General features: G+C 37.0%; 1 protein-coding gene across 2 annotated transcripts in view; it reads right to left on the bottom strand.

The window, feature by feature from the left end:
* Positions 1–16,332, bottom strand: part of LOC133610400 (adenosine kinase-like) — a 310,119-nt gene that overhangs the window by 23,587 nt on the left and 270,200 nt on the right. For both annotated transcript variants that reach the window (XM_061966612.2, XM_061966613.2), the window contains exon 9: positions 11,178–11,292. In XM_061966612.2, the coding sequence (XP_061822596.2) occupies positions 11,178–11,292 (115 nt within the window). The remainder of the gene's footprint in view (positions 1–11,177; positions 11,293–16,332) is intronic.

Here is a 16,332-nt window from a genome sequence, read left to right as displayed (position 1 = left end):
TTTATTCATATATAAATAGTATTTTAATTGACTTTTTATTTTGTTTGTATTTTCATTTCATCATGTCTGTAGTTTTGAATTTGTATTATTCTTATGTTTACTTTCTGGTTTATTGAGCGCCGTTCTCCCCACCTGCCCTCGTTTAGTGATTAGTGTCGCCGCCAGCTGCTTTTCGTTAATCACGGCCCCTTATATACCCAGTCTTGTGCAGCCTCTCTCAACGACGGTAAGTTTGTATAATATGCTAGCTCCTCCTTACTCCCTTTCATTGTATAATATGTTAAGTTTTTCTTGAAGTGGCCTTAAACTTCCCGTCAACGCTTCCTTTCTCCCATTTTGGAGTTTGGCCCTTTCTTTATGGATTAAAAGTCTCTTACCTGCCTGTCTTTACGCACCCTGGGGAAAACGACCTCGTTACCGTGTGACCCGAGCAAAACAAAAACATTTATTCATTTTGGCTATAAAGAGAAAAGACAATACCAATCAAAGCGTGTATCTCCAAATAGGAAAAATACATATTTTTAAATGTTCACCAAAACCTCAGAATTTTTGAAAATAAAACAAAAATAGTTGTAGTTATTCAAAGAAAATTAACAAAAAATCTGAAATTTTAATGTTCGAAAAAACCCAAAATATTCGTTGTTGTCTAATGCAGTGTTTTTTAACCACTGTCTACAGTCTGGTGTGCCGTGGGAGATTATCTAATTTCACCTATTTGGGTTAAAAATATTTTTTGCAAACCAGTAATTATAGTCTGCAAATGATGTGTTGTTGTTGAGTGTCGGTGCTGTCTAGAGCTCGGCAGAGTAACCGTGTAATACTCTTCCATACCAGTAGGTGGCAGCAGGTAGCTAATTGCTTAGTAGATGTTCGGAAACAGCGGGAGGCAGAGTGCAGGTAAAAAGGTGTCTAATGCTTAAACCAAAAATAAACAAAAGGTGAGAGCCCCTAAGAAAAGGCATTGAAGCTTAGGGAAGGCTATGCAGAACGAAACTAAAACTGAACTGACGACAGCAAAGACTTACTGTGGAACAAAGACGGCGTCCACAACGTACATCTGAACATGACATGACAATCAACAATGTCCCCACAAAGAAGGATAAAAACAACTGTACGGTAATATTCTTGATTGCTAAAACAAAGTAGATGCGGGAAATATCGCTCAAAGGAAGACATGAAACTGCTACAGGAAAATACAGAAAAAAGAGAAAAAGACACCAAAATAGGAGTGCAAGACAAGAACTAAAACACTACACTAGGGCTGCAACTAACAACTAATTTGATAATCGATTAATCTGTCTATTATTACTTTGATTAATCGATTAATAATCGGATAAAAGAGACAATCTACATTTCTATCCTTTCCAGTATTTTAATGAAAAAAAACCAGCATACTGGCACCATACTTATTTTGATTATTGTTTCTCAGCTGTTTGTAAATGTTGCAGTTTATTAAAAAAAAAAAAAAAAAAAGTAGCCTCTGCGCATAGCATAGATCCAACGAATCGATGACTAAATTAATCGCCAACTATTTTTATAATCGAATTTAATCGATTAGTTGTTGCAGCCCTACACTACACACAGGAACACAGCAATAAACTCCAAATAAGTCAGGGTGTGATGTGACAGGTGGTGACAGTACACCTGTACTTTGAGACAAGAGCTATATTGATGCATGCTTGGTTATGCTTTAAAGTCATATCCAACAATTGCGACGACAACTTTTTAATGTCTACTGAGTTTAGTTTTTTAATGAGTTCTGCTGGTGGTGTGCCTCCGCATTTTTTCAACGCAAAAAATGTGCCTTGGCTCAAAAAAGGTTGAAAAACACTGCTCTAATGGCTAAAAAGAGAAAACTAAATGATAAACAAAAAGCATGGAGCACAATGGAAAAAAGCCTTTTGGCTTTTTGTGCCATCCATTTGCCTTTTTAAAGCATTACATGGATTCAATTCTTTAAGATGTCAAACTTCTCAATCAATCAATCAATCAATGTATCTCCTCGCCACTTCGCGGTTCACTTACTCAGTGCGTCGCGGATTTTAAAGTACCATTGAGATTAAAGTAGCATTTATATTTTCATGTTAAACTTACACAGTTTTACAAGAGTTTTAAGAGCATATGAAGTGTGTGTGTGTGAAAGCTGTGTGGAGGGCTTGTTAAGACTTTAAATGCATATAATATTTATATATATAATCAAATAAAGAGTGAAACCCGCGCAATAATTGTAGGAACACTGGTTGTACCTATAAAAACCTAGGTTAGGTTTTTTGGATAAGAGTAAATAAAAATCCATTAGCTTTTTTTTGCTATAAAGACAACAAAAAAAGTCCACTGTCCAATAAAAAGCATGTATCTACAATTTTTTACCCTTTTTGTACAAACCCCGTTTCCATATGAGTTGGGAAATTGTGTTAGATGTAAACAAACGGAATACAATGATTTGCAAATCATTTTCAACCCATATTCAGTTGAATATGCTACAAAGACAACATATTTGATGTTCAAACTGATAAACATTTTTTTTTTTTGCAAATAATCATTAACTTTAGAATTTGATGCCAGCAACACGTGACAAAGAAGTTGGGAAAAGTGGCAATAAATACTGATAAAATTGAGGAATGCTCATCAAATACTTATTTGGAACATCCCACAGGTGAACAGGCTAAGTGGGAACAGGTGGGTGCCATGATTGGGTATAAAAGCATCTTCCATGAAATGCTCAGTCATTCACAAACAAGGATGGGGCGAGGGTCACCACTTTGTGAACAAATGCGTGAGCAAATTGCCGAACAGTTTAAGAACAACATTTCTCAACCAGCTATTGCAAGGAATTTAGGGATTTCACCATCTACGGTCCGTAATATCATCAAAAGGTTCAGAGAATCTGGAGAAATCACTGCACGTAAGCCATGATATTACAGACCTTCCATCCCTGAGGCGGTACTGCATCAAAAAGCGACATCAGCGTGTAAAGGATATCACCACATGGGCTCAGGAACTCTTCAGAAAACCACTGTCAGTAACTACAGTTGGTCGCTACATCTGTAAGTGCAAGATAAAACTCTACTATGCAAAACCAAAGCCATTTATCAACAACACCCAGAAACGCTGTCGGCTTCGCTGGGCCCGAGCTCATCTAAGATGGACTGATGCAAAGTGGAAAAGTGTTCTGTGGTCTGACCAGTCCACATTTCAAATTGTTTTTGGAAACTGTGGACGTCGTGTCCACCGGACCAAAGAGAAAAAGAACCATCCGGACTGTTATAGGCGCAAAGTTGAAAAGCCATCATCTGTGAGGGTATGGGAGTGTATTAGTGCCCAAGGCATGGGTAACTTACACATCTGTGAAGGCACCATTAATACTGAAAGCTACATACAGGTTTTGGAGCAACATATGTTGCCATCCAAGCAACGGCTTTTTTTTGGACGCCCCTGCTTATTTCAGCAAGACAATGCCAAGCCACATCCTGCACGTTACAACAGTGCGGCTTCATTGTAAAAGAGTGCGGGTACTACACTGTCGTCCAGAACTGTCGCCCATTGAAAATGTAAGGTGTACCCCGCCTTACGCAATGCCAAAGCCATTTATCAACAACACCCAGAAACGCCGCCGGCTTCATCTAAGATGGACTGATGCAAAGTGGAAGATTTTATTCAAACGACACCCTTATCGATATTGGTATTTATCAGCACTACATGTAATTAGTGTAAATAAAGATATTGTAAGAATGCACATGATGTAACATCTCAGAGCAGGGAATTCTTTTATCAACACCTGCTTTTTCAAGTCTTAAACAAGTCAACTCTGTTTGCTTCTGCGGTTGTTATGTCATCATCTTGTAAAGAGCACACACATCCCTCACTGTCTCTGTTTATTACAATTACACCCAGCTGGAAACATCTTGTATGCATTCACGCACAGAGCACAGACCTTTTTAATGATACATATCAAATATATCATTGAATTAGCATGTTACGTGGGTGTGCGTTTTGTAGCAATAGAAATCGTATATTTGAGTGTAACGCTCAATGGTTCAGTTGTAGAATTAAGAGACAGAAGGAACCGGAACACGTGGAAGCAAGGTGGATAATAATGCCACGAACGCAAACGCCATGGAGTGACGTCAGACGGTGACTGTCAGCGGATTTGATCTTGTGTCAAAACAACTTTGAATATTAATGTATTACTTCAATTTGAACTCATTTGAGTGGATTATTATTAGGCCCATGAGGACGGTTGATGAAGCGCGGTCGTGAGTTAAGTGGCGTTCACTTAAAACCGTACAGCACTTATTCAGGTGCGTGACTTTGAAGGACTTTTGAGGATGAATTGCGACGTTACAAACGTTTGTGTGGTGTTGCTTCCTATATGTATTTATTAAAAGCTGATGTGTGTACGCCAAGGCACATTTTTTTCATTAAAAAAAATCCCGAGGCACAACGCGGGCAGAAAACATTTTAAAAAATGAAACTCGGCAGCCGATATTGACAATAAAAAGTCGTTCTCGCAATTGGATATGAATTCAAACCATAACCAAGCATGCATCACTATAGCTCTTGTCTCAAAGTAGGTGTACTGTCACCACCTGTCACATCACCCCCTGACTTATTTAGACTTTTTTGCTGTTTTCCTGTGTGTGGTGTTTTAGTTCTTGTCATGCGCTCCTATTTTGGTGTTGATTGTCGTGTACGGATGTACTTTGTGGACGCCGTCTGCTCCCCACGCTGTAAGTCTTTGCTGTCGTCCAGCATTCTGTTTTTGTTTACTTTGCAGCCAGTCCAGTTTTAGTTTGGTTTTGCATAGCCATCCTTCAGTTTCAATGCCTTTTCTGAGCGGCACTCGCCTTTTGTTTATTTTTGGTTTAACACACGACGTACTTTGTGGACGCCGTCTGCTCCCCATGCTATAAGTCTTAGCTGTCGTCCAGCATTCTGTTTTTGTTTACTTTGCAGCCAGTCCAGTTTTAGTTTGGTTTTGCATAGCCATCCTTAAGTTTCAATGCCTTTTCTGAGCGGCACTCGCCTTTTGTTTATTTTTGGTTTAAGCATTAGACACCTTTTTACCTGCACGCTGCCTCCCGTGTTCCCGACATCTACAAAGCAATTAGCTACCTGCTGCCACCTACTGATATGCCGAGCTCCAGACAGCACAGACACTCAACAACGGCACATTATTTGCGGATTATAATTACATGGTTTGCTTAAAATGTTTTTAACCCAAGTAAGTGAAATTACTAGAGATGTCCGATAATATCGGCCTGCTTTAAAATGTAATATCGGAAATTATCGGTATCGTTTTTTAAAATTATTGGTATTGTTTTTTTTTGTTTTTTTTTATTAAATCAACAAAAGAAACACAAGATACACTTACAATTAGTGCACCAACCCAAAAAACGTCCCTCCCCCATTTACACTCATTCACACAAAAGGGTTGTTACTTTCTATTATTAATATTCTGGTTTCTAAATTATATATCAATATATATCAATACAGTCTGCAAGGGATACAGTTCGTAAGCACACATGATTGTGCGTGCTGCTGGTCCACTAATAGTACTAACCTTTAACAGTTAATTTGACTCATTTTCATTAATTACTAGTTTCTATGTAACTGTTTTTATATTGTTTTACTTTCTTTTTTATTCAAGAAAATGTTTTTTATTTATTTATAGGGATGTCCGATAATGGCTTTTTGCCGATATCCGATATTGTCCAACGCTTTAATTACCGATACCGATATCAACCGATACCGATATCAACCGATATATACAGTCGTGGAATTAACACATTATTATGCCTAATTTGGACAACCAGCTATGGTGAAGATAAGGTCCTTTTTAAAAAAAAATTATAAAATAAGATAAATAAATTAAAAACATTTTCTTGAATAAAAAAGAAAGTAAAACAATATAAAAACAGTTACATAGAAACTAGTAATTAATGAAAATGAGTAAAATTAACTGTTAAAGGTTAGTACTATTAGTGGACCAGCAGCACGCACAATCATGTGTGCTTACGGACTGTATCCCTTGCAGACTGTATTGATATATATGTTGATATATAATGTAGGAACCAGAATATTAATAACAGAAAGAAACAACCCTTTTGTGTGAATGAGTGTGGGGAGGGAGGTTTTTTGGGTTGGTGCACTAAATGTAAGTGCATCTTGTGTTTTTTATGTTGATTTAATAAAAATAAATTAATTAATTAATTAAAAAAAACACGATACCGATAATAAAAAAAACGATACCGATAATTTCCGACATTACATTTTAATGCATTTATCGGCCTGCCACATTTCTATTTATTTATCTTATTTTATTAATTTTAAAAAAAAGGACCTTACCTGGTTGTCCAAATTAAGAGTTGGACAATAACGGAATACCGGATATCGGCAAAAAAGCCATTATCGGACATCCCTAGAAATTACATAATGTCCCACGGCACACCAAACAATATCTCACGGCACAGTGGTTGAAAAACACTGATGTAGACCACAAGGAAGTGTTTTACATTTAGAAAAAAATATGATGCCTTTAATGCGCCTTATAATCCGTTGCGCCTTATATATGAGAAAAGATGGAAAATAAGACCATTCATCGGCAGTGCGCCTTATAATCCGATGCGCCCTATGGTCAGGAAAACACGGTAAATAATTAAAAAGATAAAAATAAAACGACTATTACTACGTATTGAAAGTACAGTAAAATGGAGTCCCAACCCCTGCAGGACAAATAAGGGATGGTCTCGTGAACACGATTACGACCGCTTTAACCTTTACTTTATCCTCTCAAAAAGGCTTAACCGAAAAGGGCAGACGGACCGTAAAAAAGCAAATACGGTGGTTAAAAAGTAGAATAAAAGACACGGCGAGCGAGTGCCGTGCTAATAGTGCTAACGTCTCCTGGGGGGGGTTGGTGTGTGATATGATGGCGTCTTCACCTGAGGCCATCTTTGCGCGTGCACCACACCTCTAAAAACGCCATTTGAAGCGAGCACCTGTGCTAACGGAGGACCTCCGATTAGCCGCACCTTTCTGCTAAAATGAGGTTTAGGGGGCAGCATGTAGGAGTTGTGCATCCTGGAGCGTGTCCAAGATCATTTTAGAAGTATTCCACAAATCAATGCCCAGCCCCCCCTTTTCCAACTACACGTCTTTTAGGACTGAATGTAGAGCTCTTTTTTTTTTTTTTTTGACATCTGGTGTCAATACTGGAGGTTCACTACTTCAAAGCAAACGGCCTGATAGCATTTGGCTCTTCTTGTCAGCATTCTGCCGTCTATTTGAGGCCGCATTGTGCTGCTCTCCAGATATGTGCTTTCAAGTGAAGGCTCCACATGTCTGAAGAGGCGATGGCATGTCTCGGGCGAAAATAAAACTAGAACGAGGACAAATTGGAAGTGAAGACGGAGGAAAACGGGGAGAGGATCCCCCGCCTGTTTGTCCACTCTTGAAAAGAATCTTTGGAATTTGATCCGTAAAGTCGGCCAAAAAATGTTGAGCCATCGTTTTTCCTGGCTTTTTTTTTTTTGTATTTGCATTGTTCGAGGTGACGGTTATGATTAATAACCGGCGGGAGAAGCGATCGCTTTTTTTTGTTCACTTCATGCAGGTTGAGCGTCTATTAGGGCTGGGTATCGTTTAAAAATGTTCGATACCAGTACCAATACCCTTAAAACGATACTGATACCAATCTAAGTAAGATTAAATATCTCAAATAAGGGTGATATTTGCTTATTTTCTGTCTGATAAGATAATTCTTCTCACTAAGCAGATTTTATGTTAGAGTGTTTTACTTGTTTTAAGTGTTTTGGTCCTAAATGATCTCAGTAAGATATTACAGCTTGTTACTGAGATTTGATGACCTATATTGAGTAAAACATGCTTGAAACTAGAATATCAACTGATGCAAAGCTGTGTCATCAACACTCACAAGTATAAAACTACTTTTTTAAAGTAATAATTTATTATTTCAAGCATGAAAAAAAAAATTCATGATTTTGACACAATTGTGTCTCATAATTAAAACAGATGACAGCCAAATGGACTTTGCTGATTTATTTAAATGAAACAATAGAAAATAGGTACTCATATAGTAGTACAGTTGGCACAATACAGTAAACTGACAGTTAATATATAAACATTTAACATTTCAAACAATTTTGAACAGAAATAGTTCATGCACATTCAGGTAAATTCCTCAAAATTACAATAAAAAATATTTTGGCCGGGGGCCGGGCTGTATATATGCGCACTAATTGACTGAAAGAGCACGCACTTGGTGCGATGATGTCATGTTATCGATGGAAAAATGCATTTTTAGACCATATGATTTGCCTGAGCGGCTAGGAAACCCCGAGAGTAACAAACGGTTGCCTTGTTGCCTTTCCATTAAGAACAAGTAATACTTTTTTAGTATAAGTTTGCTGGTTTCAAGAAATGTAATGCCGAGCTATATTATTATGTCAAGATAATGGCACTAGCATTTACTTCATTTAAGAATATTTTTCAACATATTGAGCAAAAAGGTCTCTTTTTCAAAAAGCGTGCGATCTGATAAACACGGATTGAACTACTCAAAACTTTATTTCATTTTTGTACAAGCTTTTGCAAGCTGAAGCGGACTCATGTTAAGTAACAGGAGTGAGTTAAAAACATGAACTATAGCCATTTCACATGTAACATGCAAACATGAAACACAGTAAAAAATGTATTTAAAATAAATACCATATTTTTCGCACTATAAGGCGCACTTAAATTCCTTCTCAAAAATCGACAGTTCGCTTTATAACCCGGTGCGCCTAATGTACGGCACAATTCTGGTTGTGCTTACCGACCTCGAAGCAATTTTATGTGGTACATGGTGTCATGATAAGTGTGACCAGTAGATGGCACTCACACATAAGAGATACGTGTAGGCTGCACTATGACGCCAGTAAACAACACCAAAGCTTTAAATGTTCCATTGAAAATAAAGAACATTACATACGATAAGCTATGAAGCCGCACTGCTTGATGGATTGTCAGCTCATTAAACATACGAGTATTATTATGGTGTGTGTATAAGGTAAGACATATTGATTCATATTCATATTATTATTATCTCGGTGACCTATTGCTGTTAAAACGTGTTCCTGTGATTCCTTGGCCTTGCCAGGCAGACAGCAGCGGCGGGTGGTCGCCGCACCGGGCACCAAGGAGGATGTCACGTATACGGCTGCAACCGCGAGAAGCTCTCCCGTGTTCTAATAGTAAATTGAGTAATCAAACAAGAGTCAAAGTCTTTTAAAAGACTGCAAGGCTGTTTGGTGGGGATTTATTCCATGTTGATTGCGATGTAACAAAGAAATGCACTTGGATTTGTGCGATCTGAATTTTTACTGGCATACGTACTCTTCTGGATTTTGATATTTTTAGCAGGAACACCGCACAACTGTTGTTACACGAGGCTCCCAAGTAGGATATATCGAATATACTCGATATATCGCAGGTTTGTCTCTGTGCGATGTAGAAAATGACTATATCGTGATATTCGAGTATACGTTCTCACGCCGTTGCTTTTAGCTATGGGCATTAAACTACAGGCTCTTCTCACTCTTTCTTGTCTCTCCTTCTCACAGTGACATAAAACAAGCGCACCTTCTTACATACGTCACATACAGTCGTGCAGAGAGGCAGCAGCATGGGTAAAGTTAGCTGTGATCCCAGCGGGGCCGTGCGAGTGGTAATACAAGAGAGAGAAGGTCCGAAACTGGTAACAAATGAAGGAATAATTAATTCCCAAGAAAAACAGCAGGGGGTCCATCGTCTGGCGGTGGTTTGGCTTCAAGTGGGAATATGTTGAACAGACAACCGTAATATGTCAAGTATGCGGCAAAAGCGTTGGTACAAAAAGTAGCACCACTGCTAATTTGTAGAATCATTTGAAAAGTCACCTGCTAGAGAATGAAGAGTGCTTGAAACTTCGCATGTCAACATCTCCGTTCGGTGCCACACTCAACAAAATGCCCAAGCAACCATTTCCACATCAACACCGTATGAAAAAACTAGTCAACAACAGAAGGAGATAACGTCCGCAGGAACCTACCACATAGCGAAGGACATACACTATTTGATTGCCTATTATGCAGCTCATTTTTATTTGACACTTATTGAAATATCTTGTGTGACATCATGCACTTTATTTGTTTTTAACTATTGTAGTGGCGTTCTGTACAAAAAGTGCACTTTAATTTAGTGTCATCTTAGTGACGTCATGCACAAAAGTGCACTAATAGCTTGTTTTAAAATGTCTCTGACAATCTTGCACTTTCTGTTTTGGATATGACATGAATGTTTGTGCCACTGCTTAATAACTGTTTAATAAATACACTTTTGGTAAATCGACTTAGTTGTGGTTTCCCTCTCTGCATGAAAGTTTAAAATGAGCATATATTAATGCAGTATGTGACAAAAATGTTTTAATGTAGACACATAGAATCATCATAATGCTGTGGTTATATGCATCAAGTTCATTCAAGACTAAGGCAAAATATCGAGATACCGTATTTTTCGGACTATAAGTCGCAGTTTTTTTTTCATAGTTTGGCCGGGGGTGCGACTTATACTCAGGGGCCACTTATGTGTGAAATTATTAACACATTAGCGTAAAATATCAAATAATATTATTTAGCTCATTCACGTAAGAGACTAGACGTATAAGATTTCATGGGATTTAGCGATTAGGAGTGACAGATAGTTTGGTAAACGTATAGCATGTTCTATATGTTATAGTTATTTGAATGACTCTTACCATAATATGTTACGTTAACATACCAGGCACGTTCTCAGTTCGTTATTTATGCCTCATATAACGTACACTTATTCAGCCTCTTGTTCACTATTCTTTATTTATTTTAAATTGCCTTTCAAATGTCTATTCTTGGTGTTGGCTTTTATCAAATACATTTCCCCCAAAAATGCAACTTATACTCCTATATGTTTTTTTCCTTCTTTATTATGCATTTTCGGCAGGTGCGACTTATACTCCGGTGCGACTTATACTCCGAAAAATCCGGTATATATCGTGTATCGTGACATGGTCTAAAAATATGGAGATATTAATAAAAGGTCTACTCCCAAGTTTCCTGGAAATCATCTTGACCGTTTAAAAATGAAAAAATAAAATGGCCTACCGGTGGTTGCGACAGTGTTGTCCTTCCCCTGGGTGAACACCACCATCCTGGGCCTGGTCGGGTTCTCCTTGTGCAGGTTCTGGGTCTTCCTCGCGATCTCGCCGATGTCGTCCGTCTGCAAACACGCGGCGTTATCAATCTAAGCGGGCAGATCGATAAGAGGCTCCACGATGCTTCCGCGGGAGGAAAATGATGGGCCATGTCGTGTTCCCTAAGTGGGGTGGAAATAAGTGCGTGAAGATTGCCCGGGCAACTCTCCGGAGTGCTCGCCTTTTGATCAAACGCGGCTGTCAGTGCCGCTTTATTATTAACTCATCACGATGTACGGCGCTGTTACGGCCGCCCCGCGGCGGGGTGAGCGCCCGCGATTGAGGTTGCACTGGAATCGAGAGCAAATATCGCGGTCAAGGCGAGTAATCAAACAAGATAGACGCCGCAGAACTAACTCAATGAGCTTTTTACACCTCTAAACGCTTTCCAAATGTGCTTTAATCAGCCCTGAGAGGTCCACTGAGAACCCGGGCTGAGGGGAAAAAATGGGTGTAACACTCTAAGTAAGTGCTAATGGTGAGGTTAATGCAGAGGCTGTTAGCAAGCCACGCTGCTAGGAGCAAGAGAGGAGGGGGGGGGGGAGCAATTTGTCACTGTGACTGGATACAACCACAAGCACTCCTCCAGACACTGAGTGCAAAACCACACTAGGCTTCAGCACATTGTCGCCCTTCGGTTTTATGTTCGCCGACATAAAAAAAGGTGCTCTACTCAGGTTTAAGGTGCTATGAGGCTTCAGGGGCGCAGACCAAACAAGGCCAACAGGCATTTAGAGTCCACCTGTAGCTTTTTTTGGTGAGAAAATAAAAGTGCATTTGGAAAGTATTTACATCGTTTCACTTTTCCCACATTTTGTTTTGTTAAAGCCTTATTCCAAAATGGAATAAACACATTTTGTTCCTCAAAATTCTTGGCATAATACCCCATAATGACAATGTGAAAAGTTTATATTTTATTTTTTGCAAATTCATTTAAAATAAATAAACAAATGTGCATGTACACATTTTTTGTCCTCAAAATTCTACAGACAATACCCCATAATGACAATGTGCAGAGTTTTTTTTTTTTTTTTGCAAATTTATTAAAAATAAAAAAATAAAACAAATGTACATTTACACGTTTTTTGTCCTCAAAATTCTACAGACAATACCCCAGAATGAGAATATGAAAAGTTAATATTTTATTTTTTGCAATTTTTTTTATTTAAAATGAATAAACAAATGTACATGTACACATTTTTTTGTCCTCAAAATTCTACAGACAATACCCCAAAATGACAGTGTGAAAAGTATTTTTTTTAAATTTTTTGCAAATTTATTAAAAATACAAAACTAAAACAAATGTACATGTACACATTTTTTGTCCTCAAAATTCTACAGACAATACCCCAAAATGACAATTTGAAAAGTTTATTTTTTGCAAATTTATTAAAACTAAAAAACTAAAACAAATGTGCATATACACATTTTTTGTCCTTAAAATTCTACAGACAATACCCTAGAATGACAATGTGAAAAGTTAATTTTTTATTTTTTGCAAATGTATTTAAAATAAATAAACAAATGTACATGTACACAATTTTTTTCCTCAAAATTCTACAGACAATACCCCAGAATGACAATGTGAAAAGTTTATATTTTATTTTTTGTTAATGTATTTAAAATAAATAAACAAATGTGCATGCACACATTGTTTGGCCTCAAAATTCTACAGACAATACCCCAGAATGACAATGTGAAAAGTTTATATTAAATTTTTTGCAAATGTATTTAAAATAAATAAACATGTACACATTTTTGTCCTCAAAATTCTACAGACAATACCCCAGAATGACAATGTGAAAAGTTTATATTTTATTTTTTGCAAATGTATTTAAAATGAATAAACAAATGTACATGTACACATTTTTTGTCCTGAAAATTCTACAGACAATACCCCAAAATGACAATGTGAAAAGTATTTTTTTAAATTTTTTGCAAATTTATTAAAAATACAAAACTAAAACAAATGTACATGTACACATTTTTTGTCCTCAAAATTCTACAGACAATACCCCAAAATGACAATTCGAAAAGTTTTTTTTTAATTTTTTGCAAATTTATTAAAACTAAAAAACTAAAACAAATGTACATGTACACATTTTTTGTCCTTAAAATTCTACAGACAATACCCCAGAATGACAATGTGAAAAGTTATTTTTCTATTTTTTGCAAATGTATTTAAAATAAATAAACAAATGTACATGTACACAATTTTTTTCCTCAAAATTCTACAGACAATACCCCAGAATGACAACGTGAAAAGTTTATATTTTATTTTTTGCAAATGTATTTAAAATAAATAAACAAATGTGCATGTGCACATTTTTTGTCCACAAAATTCTACAGACAATACCCCAGAATGACAATGTGAAAAATGTTTTTTTTAATTCTTTGCAAATGTATTAAAAATAAAAAAACTAAAACAAATGTACATGTACACATGTTTTGTCCTCAAAATTCTACAGACAATACGCCATAATGACAATGTGCAGATTTAAGAAAAAATAAAAAAATAAAAATCACATGTACATGAGTATTCACAGCCTTTGTATAATACTTTGTTGATGCACCTTTGGCAGCAATTACAGCCTCTAGTCTTTCCGAATACGATGGCACAAGCTTGGCACACCTATCTTTGGGCATTTTCACCCATTCCTCTTTGCACATTCCTCTCAAGCTCCGTCAGGTTGGATGGAAAGTGTCGTTTTTTCTACGGAGACATCCTGGATGAAAACCAACGCTTCCCATCCAACTTGAGGCTGCAGTTGCTGCCAAAGGTGGATCAACAAAGTATTGAGGAAAGGCTGTGAATACTCATGTACATGTGATTTTTTTTAATTTTTTTTTTTTTTTTAAATTAGCAACATTTAAAAAAAAAACCTCTTCATGTTGTCATTATGGGGTATTGTGTGTAGAATTTTGAGGACAAAAAATAATTTATTCCATTTTGGAATAAGGCTGTAACATACTCAAAGGTAGGAAAAAGTGATGTGCTGCGAATATTTTACATATGCACTGTGGTTTCCTGCCTAAAAGGGTAGCGGAAAAAGTTGAATAAAAGTACATGTATGATTTATTGTGGCCATTTAGCAAATGCTGAACTAAACGCGGGACTACTTTAAACGAATAAAAAAGCTAACTGTTAATATTGCACACAAACTTGGATTGATGTAAAAGCTCTTAGCAACCAGTCAATCAGGTATTTAAACTAAACGGGCAGCGGAATAAGTCCCAAAACAAGACATCAAAGTACATATATTACATGGTGATGTCATTGTTGGGAAGAAGACGTTGGCATTCTCTCTCTTTATCAAAGTATGCAAAATACGACAAGTCGGGTCGCAACAAAGCAGAATTCCAACAATAACAATGACAACATTTTTGTTAGTTAAGAATTTAATAGGATATTTAGTAACCAGGAGAGGGCGCAAGTCATTGAGGTAATTCAACTAGTCTGCTGCCTAAACGGGCAGCAGAAGAAGTCGAAACAAGTAATAAAAGCACATGTATGATTTATTATGGCAATTTAGCAAACGCTAAGTCATTGAGGTTATTCAACTAGTCTGCTGCCTAAACGGGTAGCGGAAGAAGTCGAAACAAGTAATAAAAGCACATGTATGATTTATTGTGGCAATTTAGCAAACGCTAAGTCATTGAGGTTATTCAACTAGTTTGCTGCTTAAACGGGTAGCGGATGAAGTCGAAACAAGTAATGAAAGTACATGTATGATTTATTGTGGCAATTTAGCAAACACTAAGTCATTGAGGTTATTCAACTAGTTTGTTGCCTAAACGGGTAGCGGAAGAAGTCGAAACAAGTAATAAAAGCACATGTATGATTTATTGTGGCAATTTAGCAAACGCTAAGTCATTGAGGTTATTCAACTAGTTTGCTGCCTAAACGGGTAGCGGATGAAGTCGAAACAAGTAATAAAAGTAAATGTATGATTTATTGTGGCAATTTAGCAAACGCTAAGTCATTGAGGTAATTCAACTAGTTTGTTGCCTAAACGGGTAGCGGAAGAAGTCGAAACAAGTAATAAAAGCACATGTATGATTTATTGTGGCAATTTAGCAAACACTAAGTCATCGAGGTAATTCAACTAGTTTGTTGCCTAAACGGGTAGCAGAAGAAGTCGAAACAAGTAATTAAAGCACATGTATGATTTATCGTGGCAATTTAGCAAATGCTAAGTCATTGAGGTTATACAACTAGTTTGTTGCCTAAACGAGTAGCGGAATAAGTCGAAACAAGTAAAAAAATCACATGTATGATTTTTTGTGGCAATTTAGCAAACGCTAAGTCAGTGAGGTTATTCAACTAGTCTGCTGCCTAAACGGGTAGCGGAAGAAGTCGAAACAAGTAATAAAAGCACATGTATGATTTATTGTGGCAATTTAGCAAACACTAAGTCATCGAGGTAATTCAACTAGTTTGTTGCCTGAATGGGTAGCGGAAGAAGTCGAAACAAGTAATAAAAGCACATGTATGATTTATTGTGGCAATTTAGCAAACACTAAGTCATCGAGGTAATTCAACTAGTTTGTTGCCTAAATGGGTAGCGGAAGAAGTCGAAACAAGTAATAAAAGCACATGTATGATTTATTGTGGCAATTTAGCAAACACTAAGTCATTGAGGTTATTCAACTAGTTTGTTGCCTAAACGGGTAGCGGAAGAAGTCGAAACAAGTAATAAAAGCACATGTATGATTTATTGTGGCAATTTAGCAAACGCTAACTCATTGAGGTTATTCAACTAGTTTGCTGCCTAAACGGGTAGCGGATGAAGTCGAAACAAGTAATAAAAGTAAATGTATGATTTATTGTGGCAATTTAGCAAACGCTAAGCCATTGAGGTTATTCAACTAGTTTGTTGCCTAAACGGGTAGCGGAAGAAGTCGAAACAAGTAATAAAAGCACATGTATGATTTATTGTGGCAATTTAGCAAACACTAAGTCATCGAGGTAATTCAACTAGTTTGTTGCCTAAACGGGTAGCAGAAGAAGTCGAAACAAGTAATTAAAGCACATGTATGATTTATCGTGGCAATTTAGCAAATGC

The sequence above is a fragment of the Nerophis lumbriciformis genome, linkage group LG11 (genome assembly GCF_033978685.3).
Source record: "Nerophis lumbriciformis linkage group LG11, RoL_Nlum_v2.1, whole genome shotgun sequence".
Taxonomy (NCBI): Eukaryota; Metazoa; Chordata; class Actinopteri; order Syngnathiformes; family Syngnathidae; genus Nerophis; species Nerophis lumbriciformis.
Note: the sequence above shows the minus strand (reverse complement) of the source record. Positions and strands in the feature narration are given on the sequence as shown.